At 39.4% G+C, this 17,466-nt stretch overlaps 2 protein-coding genes and 1 long non-coding RNA gene across 3 annotated transcripts; 1 reads left to right on the top strand and 2 right to left on the bottom strand.

Annotated features, from left to right (window-relative positions):
- Positions 1–423: 423 nt before the first annotated feature.
- Positions 424–3,745, top strand: LOC120109160. The gene is made up of 3 exons (XR_005510179.1): positions 424–734; positions 3,255–3,342; positions 3,518–3,745. It is a non-coding gene; the product is annotated as an uncharacterized LOC120109160 (long non-coding RNA).
- Positions 3,746–4,778: 1,033 nt separating this feature from the next.
- LOC103703099 (protein FAF-like, chloroplastic) lies at positions 4,779–6,295 on the bottom strand. The gene has a single exon (XM_008785810.4). The coding sequence runs from the start codon at positions 5,949–5,951 to the stop codon at positions 5,211–5,213; it is 741 nt and encodes a 246-aa protein (XP_008784032.2). The 5' UTR covers positions 5,952–6,295; the 3' UTR covers positions 4,779–5,210.
- Positions 6,296–8,381: 2,086 nt separating this feature from the next.
- LOC103703100 (rho GTPase-activating protein 4) lies at positions 8,382–14,446 on the bottom strand. The gene is made up of 5 exons (XM_008785811.4): positions 13,737–14,446; positions 10,540–10,660; positions 10,342–10,461; positions 9,344–9,574; positions 8,382–9,158 (listed from the first exon to the last, which is right to left on the bottom strand). Exons 1-5 carry the CDS (start codon positions 14,156–14,158, stop codon positions 8,571–8,573), a joined length of 1,482 nt encoding a protein of 493 aa, XP_008784033.2. The 5' UTR covers positions 14,159–14,446; the 3' UTR covers positions 8,382–8,570.
- Positions 14,447–17,466: the final 3,020 nt, after the last annotated feature.

Raw genomic sequence — 17,466 nt, 5'->3', positions numbered from 1 at the left:
GCAAAGTGCAAGGGACAACCTCCATCATTAACGTACTACCAGGATGACTAACTATTTAAACAGCCATTCAATTCACAATCTCGTTATCTTCATAAAATAGGCTGAAATCTCCTTTATCCTTTATTATTGTCTAGATATCTCAAAGTAAAAAGTGGACGCAACTATAATCCGTAGGATCTTCGGATCCAATTGATGACAGTGGTCGAATCCTCTCTAGAACGATGAAACTGGATAATAAAATACATCGAGCATGATGAAGATCTACTTAAGTAGCCCGCAACTCCGTATTCAGAATCCATACATTGAAAAGTTGGCTGCTTTTGTAGCCACAATCCTACAAATGATTCCAAATAACAAAATCTGCACTACCCCGCATGCCTTTTTCCAAAACAGGCCCGTCTGAATTGATCTGAGACTCGGGGGTGGGGCTCCCACTTTGGTGGCTTATTTGACCCCGACTCCCCTCTCTCTGTCGCCTCTCCTCCCAACGCCTCCGGACATCCCCCTTCTCGCCGGCGGCCACGGAAGCTCTCCAGGAGTCCATAGGCCGACGGACGGTGGAGATCCCTTCTCCGCCTCCTCGGTGGCCTCCCATTCTTCCCTCTCACGAACCCTAGGTTCGCAGAAAGGAGGCAGAGCAACAATGCAGGAGCTGAGAGAAGGAAGGACGCGGACGCCGCTCTCCAGTTCTCTTGCTCTTAATCCATCTTCCATAACGCCGACACTGCGGAAATGTATCACCTTTAGCCTTTTTTTTCCTCTCGCTATGATCCAACTGTGTTCTTTGATCGTAATTTTTGTTGTCTAGTCCAAATTGTAATCTTGATTTAGATCTTGTCCGGAGGTCTATGGCATGTTCAGATGGAAGCCTCCGGAATGTCGTAATAGGTTAGCAGATTCTTCATTGAATTAGTTTTGCCTGTCATTCCTGTTTTGTGCACTACGTGAGTGATGGAATGTTAATGAAGAACAAGAGAAGCATTGCAGAAGTCTAATTGTGTTTAGATTGGAAGTTAAAGATCTTTCTGTAATTGAAAGCAAGTCTGGTGGGCCGGGTACTGGATTTTTCATTTGAATTGAGAAGTCAGTGGGACGTTACTTGTGAGGAAGTAATGGGCACAGGAGTAGCGCCTTATTCTTTTGTTATTTGCAGGAAATCTTTGTGCTTCTGCGAACCTGCACTAGGGGTTGGACATCTGTTCTTGCTGATTGATTTTCTGATTCGAAATTCAGTTTCAGCATATAAACTTCTGGATACATGATATCAAAAGAACTCATGAAGTATCTCTTGCCACCTTATTGACAAGAATATTTATCTTACCAATGATGGTGTATAATTCTCTAATAGATGTGCAGAAGGTTTGTGGGCTTGTCTTATCTGCACATGGATTCTCATATTTTGGTTTGTTTCTTTGCCTTGCGGTAGAATCTTTCATGCTCATCATTCTGTTTAGGGAAATCATGATTACATGACATGATTATCCTATGTCATGAATGAACAAGTTCAATCACTAACTCAAGGTGAGAAATATACTCATAATATAATCACCATGCAGTGTTTACGTTTTAATATGCAAAGGCCCTTTGAGGCATAGCTGTAAGAATTTCCGAGCTTTGTCATGACCATATATAACGGGGCCCTTCTTGAGCTACACTTAATGTCTACTTCCTGCATCACTTTGTGATTTCACTGTATTTGCTTCCCAGCATCTCATTACAGTACATGTTATTGACAATGTTGAATCATAGTTCTGCTTCTTTCCATAATAGAGTATTCAGTGTACGGCTGACTGTTTCAGTTGAAGTGGTGCTATGGAACTGCAGTTAAGCATAATTCATCAATTCCATTAATTTCTTCTGGAGAGATCTCACACTATCTGTCTTATAGTGAACTAGGTAGGATGCATTAGTGATACTTCTAAGAACAAAAGTTTGACTTTTATTTTAATTCTTGAGGTTACATTTCACAGTTAGATATGATGTGGCTGAGGTTCGCAGCATAACACCCATTTGAAGCATATTTATGAAAGAACTGATGATGCCTGGATCTTGCAGATTTAAATGTGATAATGTTCATGCCAGAGCAAAGTGCTGAACATGCAGAAAGGATCAAAATGCTTGTTTACAATTATTAAAACATTCGTCAATATTTATTTCTTTTTCTTTTTTTTAAGAAAAGATGGGGAAGTCCCATAACTTTATTTCAAAGAGAAAGTGAAGTGGAAAGAATGGACAAATTCAATTACTAATTCAGGAAAAGAAACATCCTCATAATATAATCACTGTGCTGTGTTTAAGATTTAACATGAGGAAACCATTAAATTATTTGATTTGTCTCCTATTAGATCTGTATTTTGATAACCATAGTTGAAAAATGTGTATGTGCCCTATGTCAATGTTTTTATAGAAATTTTGGAATGTGCTGAGTAGACCAATTTGTTGCTGGTGTCCTATATTAGGTTTAGAAGTTATAGTAGTAGAAAAAATAAAAGGTTGTGCATGCTATGATTCTGCCTATTATCTTAGGATGCAAGCTGTTTTATGGGAAAAGCTTTTGCTATGAATTTTACAGATATTGGGCGTAAGTCATTATGTAGATTTCACTTTGGATATACTACAACAAATAAACTGTTAGGGGGATCCCATCTTCTAGTTGCTGTTCGTATATACATGCGGACATCATATTATTTGTTTTATGCCAAAAATCAGGTTTCTGCTACTTTATTCACCAGCATTGTAGTTGGTACATCAATTCATGAATCAAAAAAATGCTGGTTGAACAAATGTTACTTAGAAATTAGGATTGCAATAGTTGTTAAGATAGTACATGTGCCATGTATGCATTGCATATGTTTCTGCACTTTGCCTAACTAATAGAATTATTAAAGAAGTACCTTCCTTGTGTCTCCTTAATCTCTTAAGTTTTCTGCTTCCTTTCCCTGGCAACAATTTGCTGGGATCCGTTGTTTCCAGAGGCTGTGCAGGCAATGGTTATTCAGGATGCTTGCATCCCACTGCCATTGGATCTGAGCCACAAGATGAAGCACTTGACTCTTGTAAAGATTGAAAATGAGTAATGCAAGGCCATGAACGGTTTAACTTGGTAACTGTGCCACTTTTTAATTTGATACTTTTGAGATATTTGTTAGCCTTGTTTGGTAGCTGTATAGCTGGTAAATCTGGTTGATGCATCTTTTGTGTCCTTGTCTTTTCTTTGGCCTTGCTGTTAACCCACTGCATTTTTGATGATGCAGGTCCCTGTTCTAGCTTTGAACTGGACTGGAGAAGAGGTCAAAACAGAACATGGTGATAGCTGATAACAAATTATGGCAATTCTTGCAGGTACACTTTATGTCTTTACCATTATATTTTGCACTTAATGCGCATGCTTTTCTTTTTCCATGACTCGCAATCAATTTATTATATAATCTTTGGTGTGTGATACTGGTTATATGGAAAAAAGCACCAACTGGAGAAATAGTGGTGCTTGCAAATGATGGAGACACTTTGATTGCAGAGTTCAACCTGGGTAATATCAAGCGCCGGAGGCACAGTTAGGGGCGTTCCTGATAGTTGCCTAGAATTATACTTGGTGCTTTCACATTGTATGGGAGTGAATTTTCAGCAGGAGCTTGAAATGTTCTGATATGGCAATCTAGCATGCAGCTTTTTTCAAAGACTAATACATTACCTTGAAGTACTTGTCCTAGTCTCCAAGGCATTGACAAAATTCACAATTTTTCTATATTTAGCCTTCCAAAATTTTGCAAGTACTAAGTCAAACACATCAGGAAAAAGCATCAAGATCACGATCACCAACCTCGAAAGCTTTGAATAATCTTACTAGGTGCCCCGTAACTGATGTTCACCTGACTTTCATTTGCTTTTTCTCTGTTCTTTTTTTTTCTTATTTGGTTCTTTCTGGTGAGCACGTCGGCATTCTTGTGAGTTTCATGTGACAAGAGTTAAAGAGTGCCTGCCACCATGGGTGGTAGTGGACCGAGTATCTTGAGAGCTTGAAAGTTGGAAGGGGTCCTTTTTATCAAGGGAGGATTTGCTTGGTCTAAATTAATGGGTGTGAAATTTCTGTCCACAGATTTCTGATCCTGAAGGCTTTTGGATGAGGGCATTTACCCACCATGGAATCCTAATCATGTGATAGTGGTTGTGCAGCATGCAGAACTCTTTTCGTTGCAACATGTTGTTTTCAATTCGTACCCAACCTGGCCCTATCAGCAATTAGCAATATCTCTGACTTCAATGTCCTTAAGAAATTTTCTAGTGGATGCCTGTAATTTTGTTTTCAACCTATGAACTCTGTATGGGCACATACTTCCAAGGCTTGTCACAACCTAAGCATGAACTTGTTAAGCATCCCAACCTCTTCTGTTACTTACTACGAGGAAAGCAAGTTCCTTGCCTTTTTATCGTTTTATTTCATATGATTGGTGCATCAGCCATAGGAAGCAAATAAACATGGTTTCTGCTGCATCAGTCAGGCTAATTGAACAAGTGTCTCAATGTTAAGAGTACCCAACCATATTGGCAAGGATGAAGACTGTGATCAGAAGCTGTGACTCTCCACTCAAAAAAAGATGCAAGCTCTGTCAAATGATGGAAGGTTGTATCAACATTAAAAAGTCCTTAATTTATTCTTCTTTATATTAGATAGAGATTAATACCTGCTTCGACACCAGTTAGATTTTCAAGGGTACTTCAAGCTGGGAGGTTAGAGAAAGCATTCATACTGCCATTTGCTCTTCCAGAATTGAGCCCACTGAAGAAAAATTATCTCAATCATTGTGAAACATATCATCACATATTAATAACATATTTGTATATGCATTGTTTTATTCAGAAAAGGCTTATAAAACTAAGCATGGGCTAGCATTAGATAGCTTTCGGCAGTGATGTATAGGATACTGTAATTTTTCCTCCTGTAAAGTTTGCACACGACTGACAGAGAATCTCTCATACCAATTTTGACAATGCGAACCTGAGGCTTAGCATGTCTCTTAAACCTGAAGCTATAATTTATTCACCATCACTGTGCTTAAGAACATAAAAGAGTAGAAATCCTTATTTCTCATGATTATTTTCTCTCAGTTATCTTTTTTTGCCATAACCTTTGTGCTTTGTTTCTTTCTTTTTCCTCTGCCTTTTCTTTCAGACGGCCTCAAGAAACTCCCAACAGATGGCATGGAGCCAATCTACACGGATTGCCAAGTGCTTTGCCCTTGATCAGCTACTTCTTCTTCTTCTTCTTGTCCTCCTCCTCCATCATCCTGCTCTTCTTCTTCATCATCTTGTTCTTCTTCTCCTTCTGAAATGGGTTCATCTGGGTGGACTATGTGCAGCTTGAGCCGCCCGTCTTCCCGCGAGGCTTGCAAGAACTCGTAAGTGGGGATCCTGATCTCTCTCAGAACGAACCTCCCGTCCTCCCTATAAGATTTGAAGGAGATCCATGGCTTGCCGCTTTTCCCGATGGACGATATCGGCGGCGGGAACCCGCCGCCGCTCCTCGATCGCACCTCCGACAAACTTCTCGAGTAACCACCATGCGCGCGCCTCTCTGTGTCCTCCTCTTTCTCGAGATCACCGCAATCATCGCCACCTTCCTTCATCAAGTCGTCGACATCATCCGAGCTCTCGGAGCCCAGCCCTTCAGTGCATAGCTGCAGGGACTCGGAATTCTTCGCAGAGAAGACTCCGTTGCTCTTGGGTTGGCATCCGTAGCCATTCCTGCCACTCTTCTCATGATCGGAGGGTGGATTGGCGGGCGGTGCAGGCTTCTCTTGGAAGTGAAGCTCGCCAAAGATCTCGGTGAAGGACGAGTTTTCCGCTGGTTGCTTGGGCTTGATTTGGTTCCATGAGGACAGAGAATCAAACAGCGTCAGGTTGTCGGGCAGCGGTTTCTCAAACAATGAGCTCAAGCTACCCAAGGTAGCCATGATCTTGTAGTAAAAACGAACGAAGAAGATATAAGAACTAGATGGGAGGGAGAGAGAGCGAGGAGGAAGGTTGGAGATTTGGAGGAGGAAGACGAGAAGGATGTTAAGATGGTTTTCTGAGGATTTCCAGTTAGAGGGAAATAAGGATGGGTGGTGGTGGTTTAGTTGACATGTGGAGTTTGTTCACCACTGCTTTCTGCATGGCTTGGCATTTATAAATAACTGCTTCCGCTGAAGGGGTAGGGAATTTGGGTGGAAATCCTCCACATGGAAGTCCATTGTGAAGCCACAGTTGGAAACATGATAAGGAGGATGACCCATGCCCGAGCTCTATTGAATTGCTCTGACGAAAGGGTGCCCCCACCCCCTGGCTTTTTCAAGGTAAACTTTAATGTCAGCGTAGCAGCGGAGGAGTGGAATTTATTATCAGGGATCATGATGCCAGACTTGTGGTGGCAGGTGGGCGGAGGATTTTTGATTCATCAGTGGTGACCGCAGAGCTTCGGATGGCCTGGGAGGGTATCTTCTATACGAGGCAGATACTAGATGCGGGTCGCATCCTTCTCGAGGGGGACTCGACCTCGGTGATCGAGTGGATGCGAGAAGAGGGGTGCTCAGTTGAGGATCGGCCGCTGCTCCACGATATTCGCAGGGCTTTGGGGGAGGCTGACTCCTACCAAGCCATGCAATGCACGTATATTGGGAGGCGAACGGTGCTGCAGGTTGGGTTGTTTCCTTCGCGGTTCATCACTCGGAAGACTTTTTTTGTATTGACCACGGAGCTGTGCCTATGCCTTTGCGCAACATTTTGTTTTCTGATTTTGTTGGCCATCTTCACACTCGTCAGGTGTGAGCCACCGATGTACCAAAAAAAAAAAAAAAAGAGTGCATCCATTAAAGGACATTAGGATTCGGGGCCATCCAAGACCGATGTGAATAAAATCTGCAGCTGATTAAATTGCTTTCTATAAAGCTTGGTTCTTTTGCGGTATTTTATGAGCCAGCTATACTGCTATTTCTCTTCCTTTATGTCATATTTTATTTTTTAATTTTTTTGGATGTACTTGTATTACAGTTGTATGAGAAAAGAATACTGCTAACCTCCAACATTGAGAGGATATTGATCAAGGCCCTAATTAAACTACCAGACTAACTGAATATGAGATTGTCATCGATAAAATCTATGTGGATTCTGTTCTTGCTACCGTATGAATTAGAGATATTTATTAACCATTTAGTAGCAACCTAATATAGAATTACCAGCAATGCTATGCATACAAGCAATCAACTTGCAAGAGAGGATTGATCGACCATGAAGGCCGATCAACTTATCATCCATTTGAGGTACTCTGAAGCATTTTCCTAAAACTATTCAGGGTAGAACTACATGATCGTCGCCAACCACAATTCTTTTCACTAGTGCTGTAGATGATTTGATGGGTTTGTCAAGATTTACTAATCTGATAATAAATGATCATGATGACGCGGCTGTCTTATAGATTTGGTGTTGATATCATTCGCAGCATCCAATCTGCTTGACGACGGAGCTGCTTCAACAATGACTGGTGAGTAGCAGCCACATACTGATCATGTGTAAACCAAGGAGCAGACGTGTCGAGGCTCGTGCTTAGCGTGGCCCGATAATGGCGTCCTCTTCTGGCAGCATCCGGCCTCCGTTGCTGTCTCTGTCAGGGCGATTACATGTGGATCATGCCTCATGCGCATAAAAAAGAAGGGAATACACGGCTGAGGATATGCCTCTCAGAGTTGCAGGTAATGTTGCTATCAAACAAAAGAAGATTATTCTTCATAATTCTAGATGCAGAGGATGATGGACCACCCACTGGAATTAAGTTTTATGATTTGCAAAGTGAGCTCTTCTGATGGCATCTCTAATGAAGAATTGAAATTGATAAGCATTGAGACCCTATCTACAAATCTGATGAATGGCCCAAGAGTGTATAAGCACCACAAGAGCTTCTATCGGTCAAAAACTCTTGTGGTGTTTATATATTCTTCGGCTCATCTATCTAAATGTTCAGATTTTTAGATGGGATTTTAACATGGTATCAGAACCTCCATGCTTCCACTTACTAATCCATGTGTTTTCTTTTATTTCAGGTTCTGTCTCTCGGACTCTATACATGAGAGGAGATGTTGAGGAATATTAGTCCCACATCGGATATGGTGCTTAATTCTGTTGGGCCCATGCATTCAAATACTCGAGTTTTTAGATAGGATCTTAACAGCATCCTCATGAGATTGTCATCAAGCAGAGTGGAGGAGAACGAGCGATCACACAAGCTGAACACTTTCTGTACCTATGATATTGATATCAAACAAAATGGCCACATCGCATCTGGTGAAATACTGCACTAATCAAGCAATCAGTCTCAGAGCTTAGAAACAGAAGCAAGACAAGAAGTAAGATTTACAAGAGAACCAAGTAGATCTTAATCATTCAAACATAAGTTGTTTTCTAACATAGAATGTGTCAAGACAGGAAAACATATGCCAACCAGAAAGCAAAAAAATTCAAAGCAAATTCATGATCCCTTCACTCAAAAACTATAGTCAAATACAAGTCAGTCATGTAAAACAGACCCACTTTAACATTTTTCACCTCCATGCTTCTAGTCGCCCCACCTTGGAATTTATACGACTCACAATGCTGGCCCCTCTTGATTTCTCAGTCAGCAAGGTTCCTCGAATGGCAGAGTTCCCTTTAGCTTTTCTTGTTCCTTTCTTATGATTGGAACTGCTTGACTGCCCTGTCTTGTTCCTATGAGAATGTTCACAAACTGCGTTAGAACCATTAGCAGCAATTTCTGCGCCAGTGGTTGAACCATCAGTATGTGCTGGAGTCTCACAAAAGAGTTCATCAGTGGAATGCACTGTGGTTTCTTCTGAGACAGCATTGTCGTGGGAGGTTTGAGAACTATCAGCGGTATTTTCTTCAGGAAGATGGGTGGGGCTATCTAAAGCAGGTTCTTCAGGAACAAAAACTTGCTCAGCAGCTTCTTCCCTGCAACCCTCCAGATGAAGCTGAAGGCTGTGATGACCATTTGCATCGGATGGATCTAAATGAGGGGCTGAAAAATCCTCCAAAGTGAACTCTTGTCTTTCCTTGAGTGTTTTTAATATCAACGTTTTGAGAAAATTCATCACTTGCACTGCATGCATCAGTGCAGTCAAAGGATCTGCCATCTACAATTATGAAAAATAAATCAATGTCGACCATTCAATTCATCTGTAAGCCGAGCATAAGCATAAAAAAAGTGCAGAACATATGAAACTAGGCCGAACAAAGGAAAGAGCAGCTAACTCAGTTTAATATATCCCACTGCTAAATTAATGCAGGATCGCAATAAGTTGGATTAAGCAAATGTTACCTGGGTCATGTTTGGAGCAAATACCATGGCAACGTTGTGTGCGTTCATCTTGTTCTGCTGTTCTTCTTGGACAACATCAGCCATCAAAATAATAGCCCAATCCAGTAGACCAGCTTCTGTTGGTGGCAGAAGTCTTGCAAGTTCAGCACAGTCCTCTTCTGACTGACATTGCATCACTTGTTCAGGTGAAAGAGAGTCTAGCAGCCCAGCCGGCAATTCTCTAAACCAGGCCTGCAAGGCATCGGCCAATGACATTGTGTCATCATGCAGAGCAAGTTAAATCCTTGATGAAAATCATCTTCCTTTTGAAAGAACTATTACCAGTAATGCAGTTAAATAATATATACTTTCAGTTCAATCATTCAGTCACTACATGCTCCAGGCAAAAGAAAAAGGAAAAAGAAACAAAAAAAAAAAAAGTGTAACAGAATATGCAGACTAAGCATGATGTTGTTGCTTCCAAAATTCCATATATTTGGAGGAAAGGAAAAGAATATTTTGGTTACTTCAAAATTGCCAATTCTACATGGTTTATAACCATCACATGTATTTGTTAGCAAATGAAACCAATAGTCAATTTTAAAACAACTGGATGTGCTTGGTTTTAATTCAAAGATGGGGAACCAGAAAATTATGATACACATTAAACTATGCAATTTTAAGATCAGTGTACGTGATAAAACAAATGTTTATCCAACATAGAAATACAGTTGATGACATCAAACTTTATATCCTCCCATCACCAATAGGTGTGCAGGCTTGTCCAGACATGATCATGTTAGACACAACCAGAGTCATCTCAGCTCTCCCTGAGGTAGGAATGGGACTTAGCCAAAACCAATATGCCAGTCTAATGAGAATCGTCTCAGACCCAACATTTGTTACTTGTTACTACTCATGATAAGAAATGTAAGATGCTTGCTGTAGGTGAACTGTCTGAAGATGCTCACAAATGCAACATCAATCTAAATTAGTGCAGCCACATGGCCATTTATTACCTTGATTAAACCTGCCAGGCAGTGCACATCAATACCATCTGGTACAATTCCATGATTTAGCTGGTCTCTGACATACTCCTCTTGGCTATTCTCAGCATTGATTCTGAAAATCCCTTCAGCCTGTTCAATTAGAAGGGGAATCAAGTGTCAGGCATCAGAAATCATAAGATAATGTATTTAGCATCAGTTGAAGCTTACCCAAAGGCCGCCTTGCTCATAGAGACGTTTTTGCATTAGCAAGAGTATTGTTGGAATGCTGTTCCCTCTAGAGTCATAGGAACATTGCATAGACACAGTAGAGACACCGAACACACTTGCACTGTTCCAGGAATTGGATATGGTGTTAAATTCTTCTACAGCGCATGGTAGAAAACTAATTGCACCAACAACAGAATCAAAAAGATCATAGCAATACATTTGCATTGACAAAAGGACTGTGAATTGTGATTTTGAGCTAGATGCTGGATGATGCATCATATGGAACAGGTAGCTATAAAGCAAAGGAAAAGCAGCATTTCGGCATCAACGAGGTTGACTTGTATACAGAATCCTAGAAAAAGAACAGAACTTGTAACCACAAAAGCTTAAACTTAAGCACTATCAAGATGTTGTACTGATAGAGGATTATAAGTGGCAAATTAAGATGTATAAACCTGATCAACTATTGCAGACTCAAGTTTGTTTATCTTGGATTATAGAAGTTTCTGTTATGGTCAACCAAACCAGATACTTATTAACATAAACATCTCTAAGACATGAACATGGTCACTGACCATCTGCTAAAGGAGAACATGCGTACGTGCAGTGTCGTATTGCACATTAGAACACATTATACTTATGATAGTTATGTATATGAAATGGGATTTAATAATTATTTCCATTTTCAAGGATTCGAATTGCATATGAATTAATGTTGAAGCAAGATTCACATAATCTACCAAATGAAAAGGAGAGGGCCTTGTTTACATCAAATGTTTATTACTTCCCTTTTCAACAGCAATGAGCAAAGCAAGTAAAAGAGGAAGTGGAAAAGCACTGAAAAAATAAATAAATACTGCCAGAAGGAAACTCTAACAGGATAAATCAGAGTATAAGGATAGTTTAGGCATTTTGGTATCTCATTTGTTTTTGGGTTAATTGCTACTATATTGGCTTGGATGGATTGGTCATGTCACACAGTCATCTGGGCTGATTTTTTAAGCCGCCAAGAGCAACAGTGTTACAAGTAATTTTAAAGTCCTCATGTGACTTCTCAACTGGTCATGTCAGTTTTAATTAAGTCATGATAGTTGTTTAGCTCAGGCTTTTTTCAAGGTCTTCCATGTTTGGATTGACAAATTAACAATAGAGTGTTGAATAAAATATCATCGATTTGTCTCTTTTTTCCAGGTCTGACTCAAGGATGAAGACTCTAACAGACTGCATGTGATGACTCCTGCATGTGTTGGTAGTTACAGCTCCACCAAAACTATCTTTATTGACAAGTACCTCTCTTTCTCTGTCTTCTCTACTTTGGATGATATTTCTTTTCAACCATTAATCCACCAAAATTGACTTCTAGAATGAGGTTATCGTCAATTTCTCTCATAGCATTGATTTCTACGTTTACAGGATCTGTTCAACAAGTAAAAGTCCTTGTATTTAGAATAAGATTCCTTTAAACGTCATTCCAGTCTCTATAGAATCAATTACTATTCAAACTTTACCATGACTGAAATTATAACCGTCCGAACCTCACCTAACCCAACCTCCTACCCTTTTCTTTTAGGAGGGGAAAGATAAAAGTGGCTTTCAGGTTCAATGTACTGTCAATTAATTACTTGTTAGTATCAACCTCCCTGTCTATGGGAATCCCTTTATTTTTCTGGAATATTATCTGTCCATTGAAGCCCGACAGAATCAAGTATTCTTCAATCCTTCCCATGGGACAATTCGCACCAAAATTGCTGGCTCATTAGGGGCACACTGTGCAATTAACCATCAGGAGTAAAGGCACCATCTATTCCTCAGCAAAGATCAACACCAAAGGCAATATTTTTAAGGTGGTATTGCGCACAAGGATAGATGATTATTATGGAATTTAAGGAAAAGAATGTATCTCTTGCAATCCTTGGTTGGATTACTGCAATTAGAGACTAATCCAAACGGCATGATTCAATAGATGAAAGATCAGTGCACTTCTTAAGACAAAATTGAGGAACAACACTTTGTTGATGGAGTTGTGGTAGATTAGATGCTTGTATAAGGGAACCACCCATCATGCAGTCAGAGGAGATGAAATTGAGGCTAAAAAGATGTACTTACAGCCTTTTTTTAGGAGACATCCATGTGAAGCACTCTTTGGCAAGTGCATAAGAAGGTTCCAAAACTGACCTTTCAAATGATAAAGACCATATCAAGCCCTTTCATGCTTCAAAACCAGGCTTAGATCTAAAATGAAGTAATATGACCAGTTTGTGGCCTTATGGATTATCCAAATATTAAGAGAATGCAGAAACCACTGAAGCAACTAGAAGTACTTCCACCAATTTCTTACTAAGAAGGATTGGGGCTAGCATTCATGTTAACAAATCAAGGTAAGTGGCGGTGATCATCTGAAATAACATGGATCAGAATTGGAAGAGTTTGCAGTACTGTTAATACGACTGATTGGCGAGAAGGTGAAGGATTCAGGAAAACAAAAGCAAAAGTTTGATAAACATTGATAGATATGGAGTCTTTATGAACTGGACAACCAATGACACTTGTATTGCTTACTGCAGATGAGATGATGAAGTAAAAACATTATATTAGAAGAGATGCAGGATATAACCGCTAGTTTCTGTTGAGTATGTATGAGATCTACGCAAGTTACTTTGATCTCTTTAAAAAATAAAACTCATAACCATCACATGATGACTCCAGCTACCAAAAATTGCCACCCTATATCTCTATTCTGTCTCCAAGAAGACCCCGCACGTGCGAAATCTTTAATCATGTGTGCGAAATCTTTAATTATAAAGCACTCATCACCGCAACATATTAAAATCTGCATATATTTGTACTTGAAATCCGAACTTCTTTTTTTTTTTTTTTTTGGAGGCAAAAGACTGGGTGAGCAGACATCCATTTCATTAAGAGAACTAATGTGGAAATTAAACAATTTAAACTCCAACGTGATATACCTGAAATATCGGCGCAGAACCAAAAATCAAAATAAAAATTGAAGATTCCTTCATAAATCCGGAAAAAGAAAACATTTCTTTTTTAACAGCATTGAAGAGGAACATAAAAATGAGCCACCTTTCACCTTGTTTCAAAAAGATTTCATCTCTGAAAAACCAAATTTGGTTCCAAGGTCACAACTTTCGCAGCAATCCAATATCATCAAGACAAGATAAGAGAAGAATGTAGACCTGGCACTGGGTGGCCGCCGGGGAACCTCGGGCTCGAACTCGATGGGCAAACCGAGGAAGCCATGGAACCGGTCGAAGGTAACATGGGCGACGTGCCGCACGTCCGTTGGCCGCCCGATCTCCATGGCTCCCCGGAGCTCCTCCGCGGCCTCCGTCTTGCACCCCAGCAGCGACTTCCTCACCACCGCCAGCAGCAGCGCCAACACCGGCAGGTGCTCCTCCGCCCCCGCCGACGCCTCGTCTTCGCCTCGCCTCCGGCTCTCCCTCTTCCTCTCTACCACCGCCCCAGGGACCTTCTCCTCCTCCTCCTCGACCCCATAGCCGCTTGAAAGGCCCGGGGAACCATTATTCGGGTCCCAAGAAAGCGAAAGCCGACTTGGAGACGAAGGGAGGTGGGAGGGGGACCGAAGCACCTCGGTCATGGCTGGCGATGGAGGCGTATTATGGGAAGGCTAGTAGGGAGTGGGCCAAAGAGGGGGGGCAAATGGGATCTTTAGAACATGGGGGCTTCCCCTGGGGTGGTAATTTGAGGAAGAGTGGCTGAATTCTTTGGAGTTGAGTTGGATTGAAGGAAGGGTTTCCGGACCTCCTGGTGGGACGTGAGAATCATAACTTTGGGAGGGTTTAAAAATTTTTGCGCCCTTTTCTCTCTTTCTTAGCTGGCTCTGGGGGTGGGGGGTTTCAAGAAGGGAAGGGATGGCGAAAGCAATGGATGGGGGAGTAGCCTAGTCGGTGGAACTTTGTTTTGCTTTACATTTGCAACATTAGGGGCCAGTCTCTAGAGGGCAAAAAATTTATCCGAAATTCTATATTTTTCTAAACAAATATTTTTTAGGTAATATGTAGATTAAAAAAAATATTTATATTATTTTATATATTGAAAAATAGTTCCAAAATTTATTATCCATGTTTTTTTTGCATTACTATTTTGCAAGTGAAGTGCTAATATTTATCCATATTTTTGATAATATCCTTTGTTATATAAATATTATTATACATAATAATATTAATATTATATAATATATATAATATAAAATAATATAACATATAATAATATATTATATTATAATATTAATATAATATATTAGAATATAAAAATATTATTATAATGATATGTTATATTATTATAGGAACATATTATTATAATATACTAATATAATATATATATTATATTATTATTGTTATATTATATAGGGTTAGGGGTATTTTGAGAATATAATAAAAGGTTTTTTTTTGGAAAAATGAGTTATCCGCTTCTTAGATGGTAAAACTTTCCTCCATTTCATGGGTAAATGCTATCTATGGAAAAATAACTTACCCATGTAAAGAAGCATGAGAATATAGGTAAGTTAGTTAATAAATAAGTTGACCAATTTTTTTATGATATTTGTCTTTTTTTTTTTTTGTACCGGCGTCTCACTACATCAGCCGTGAGTACACCCAGAATCATGATATTTATCTATTAACGAACGGGCTTTGGAGAATTTTTTTATAGGCGTAGATTGGAAAGCTAGTTGCTTAATTAAGACTCCTCCTAATTATCTAACTTGAATTAAATAGTTTATTTAATAATTGTTGAGTATATCTTAAGTTTACAAGTTCTAGAAGGTCAAGTCCATATTAGTTCTAGAAGGTCGACTTAGGATACCAATTTAAGTCCACATCGACTTAGGACACCAGTTATATATTGGCCTAACTTGATTATTTTAGAAATATCAGTTTGAGTCTAAATCGATTTACTCTACTATATATATCCTTTATATCCCCAAGAGAAGAGTGCAATTCGGTATCCTAGAGATTGGGTGTATTGGAGGCTAGGGTTTGTGAGGTAATCTTATACTCTCTAATCTCCGGTTCTTGTTATAGTGAAGCTTTCGTATTGTCTTTGCTTATGAATGTAGGCCAATAGACCAAACCACATAAATATTTTGTGCCCTTATTCTTTTCTTTTTTTTCTTTTTTGTTACGCTTGTCTCCTTGTATGTCACAACAAGTGGTATTAGAATCTTGGTCTTTTTGATTGGAGTTTTGTGATAACGATTGCAAAATTCGAAATCGATAAGTTCAATAGCATGAACGATTTCAACATCTAGTAGATTAAGATGCGAGTCATTTTAGTGCAACGAGGGTTGTGGAAGGTATTGGAAAGCAAGAAGAAGTTACCAGATAGCATGCCCGATAAAGGCAAGGAGGAGCTGCTAGCGAAGGTGCACAATACAATTTAATTATGTTTGACAGATGAGGTGCTCTGAGAAGTCATTAAAGAGAAGGCAGTAGCTGGACTATGGTTAAAATTGAAGAGTAGATACATGACTAAGCCACTCACAAATTAATTATACTTAAAGCATTGGCTCTACCACCTACTTATGAAAGAAGGGTTGTTAGATACGGAATCTATCAGTTATGGCATATGCATTTAGGGCATATGAGTGAGAGAGGGATGATGATTTTGTCCAAAAATGGCATGCTTGATGGTGTGAAGATAGAAAGACTAGACTTTTGTGAACATTATGTATTTGGCAAGCACTGTAGGGCAAAGTTCAATACCAATACTCATAGTATCAAGGGTATGCGGGATTACATCCATTCAGACTTGTGGGTTTCCTCTCCAGTTGCATCGATGATTGGACATCATTCCTTTCTGACATTCATTGATGATTATTGTAGAAAGATCTAGGTATATTTTCTAAAACACGAGGATGAGGTGTTTGTCAAATTTAAACAGTAAAAAGGCTTGGTTAAGAAGCATACCAGAAAGAAAAGTCAAATGCTGAGAATGGATAATGGCTTGGAGTACTATTTGGGTGAATTTGATGAGTTCTACAAGAATAAAGGTATAGTGAGACACCGCACTATAATGGAAACACCATAGCAGAATAGACTTGCAGAATGAATGAATGGGACACTTATGAAGAGAGCTTGTTGTATTCTCCAAATATTAGACTCAACAAAACTTTCTGATTGAAGCAGTTAATATAGCACGATACCTAATAAATTGGTCTCCATCAACTGCAATTGAGTGCAACATTTGCATGAGGTATGGCCCGGTCATTCTGTTAATTATTTTGGTTTGAGAACATTTGGTTGCCCTACATATATTCATATGAATGATGGTAAAAAACTAGGGGCAAAAGGATGTGTATTCCTAAGTTATGCCAATTGGTGAAAGGATATAGATTATGGTTACAGATAATTCTAGGTCAACCAAAATTATTATTAGCAGGGATGTTACTTTTGATGAGTCTACTACATTAAACCAAAAGAAGGAATCTATTGACAGTGCAAATATAGACCGTGGTGTTAGTAAACAGGTGGAACTTGATATTAAGCTCCAAGAAGAGTATCACAAAACTCTCCGATTCAACCCAACGAGATAAAGATGCAGAATTCTATACAGAATGATGCGTCACAACAACAATAATAGTACAATGCTACTGGTAGTAAGAGAAAGCAGATTGGACCGCATTTATGATATGCAGATATGGGTGCTTATGCTCTTTCAATAGTTAAGATTATTGGGGTGAGGAACCTTCTTCATATGAGGATACAATTAATAGCAAAAAGTTTGTGCAATGGGCCACAACAATGAATGAAGAGATTGAGCCACTTTTAGTTGACAAGTTCAAACATTGCTTAGACTTGATTGGTGTTTATAGAGATTGATGCACTTAGGGGTAGGTATAGAAGAGATAGTGAGAAATGTTTCCATATATTTGACTTGGTAAACTTT

The sequence above is a fragment of the Phoenix dactylifera genome, unplaced genomic scaffold, assembly GCF_009389715.1.
Source record: "Phoenix dactylifera cultivar Barhee BC4 unplaced genomic scaffold, palm_55x_up_171113_PBpolish2nd_filt_p 001873F, whole genome shotgun sequence".
Taxonomy (NCBI): Eukaryota; Viridiplantae; Streptophyta; class Magnoliopsida; order Arecales; family Arecaceae; genus Phoenix; species Phoenix dactylifera.
Note: the sequence above shows the minus strand (reverse complement) of the source record. Positions and strands in the feature narration are given on the sequence as shown.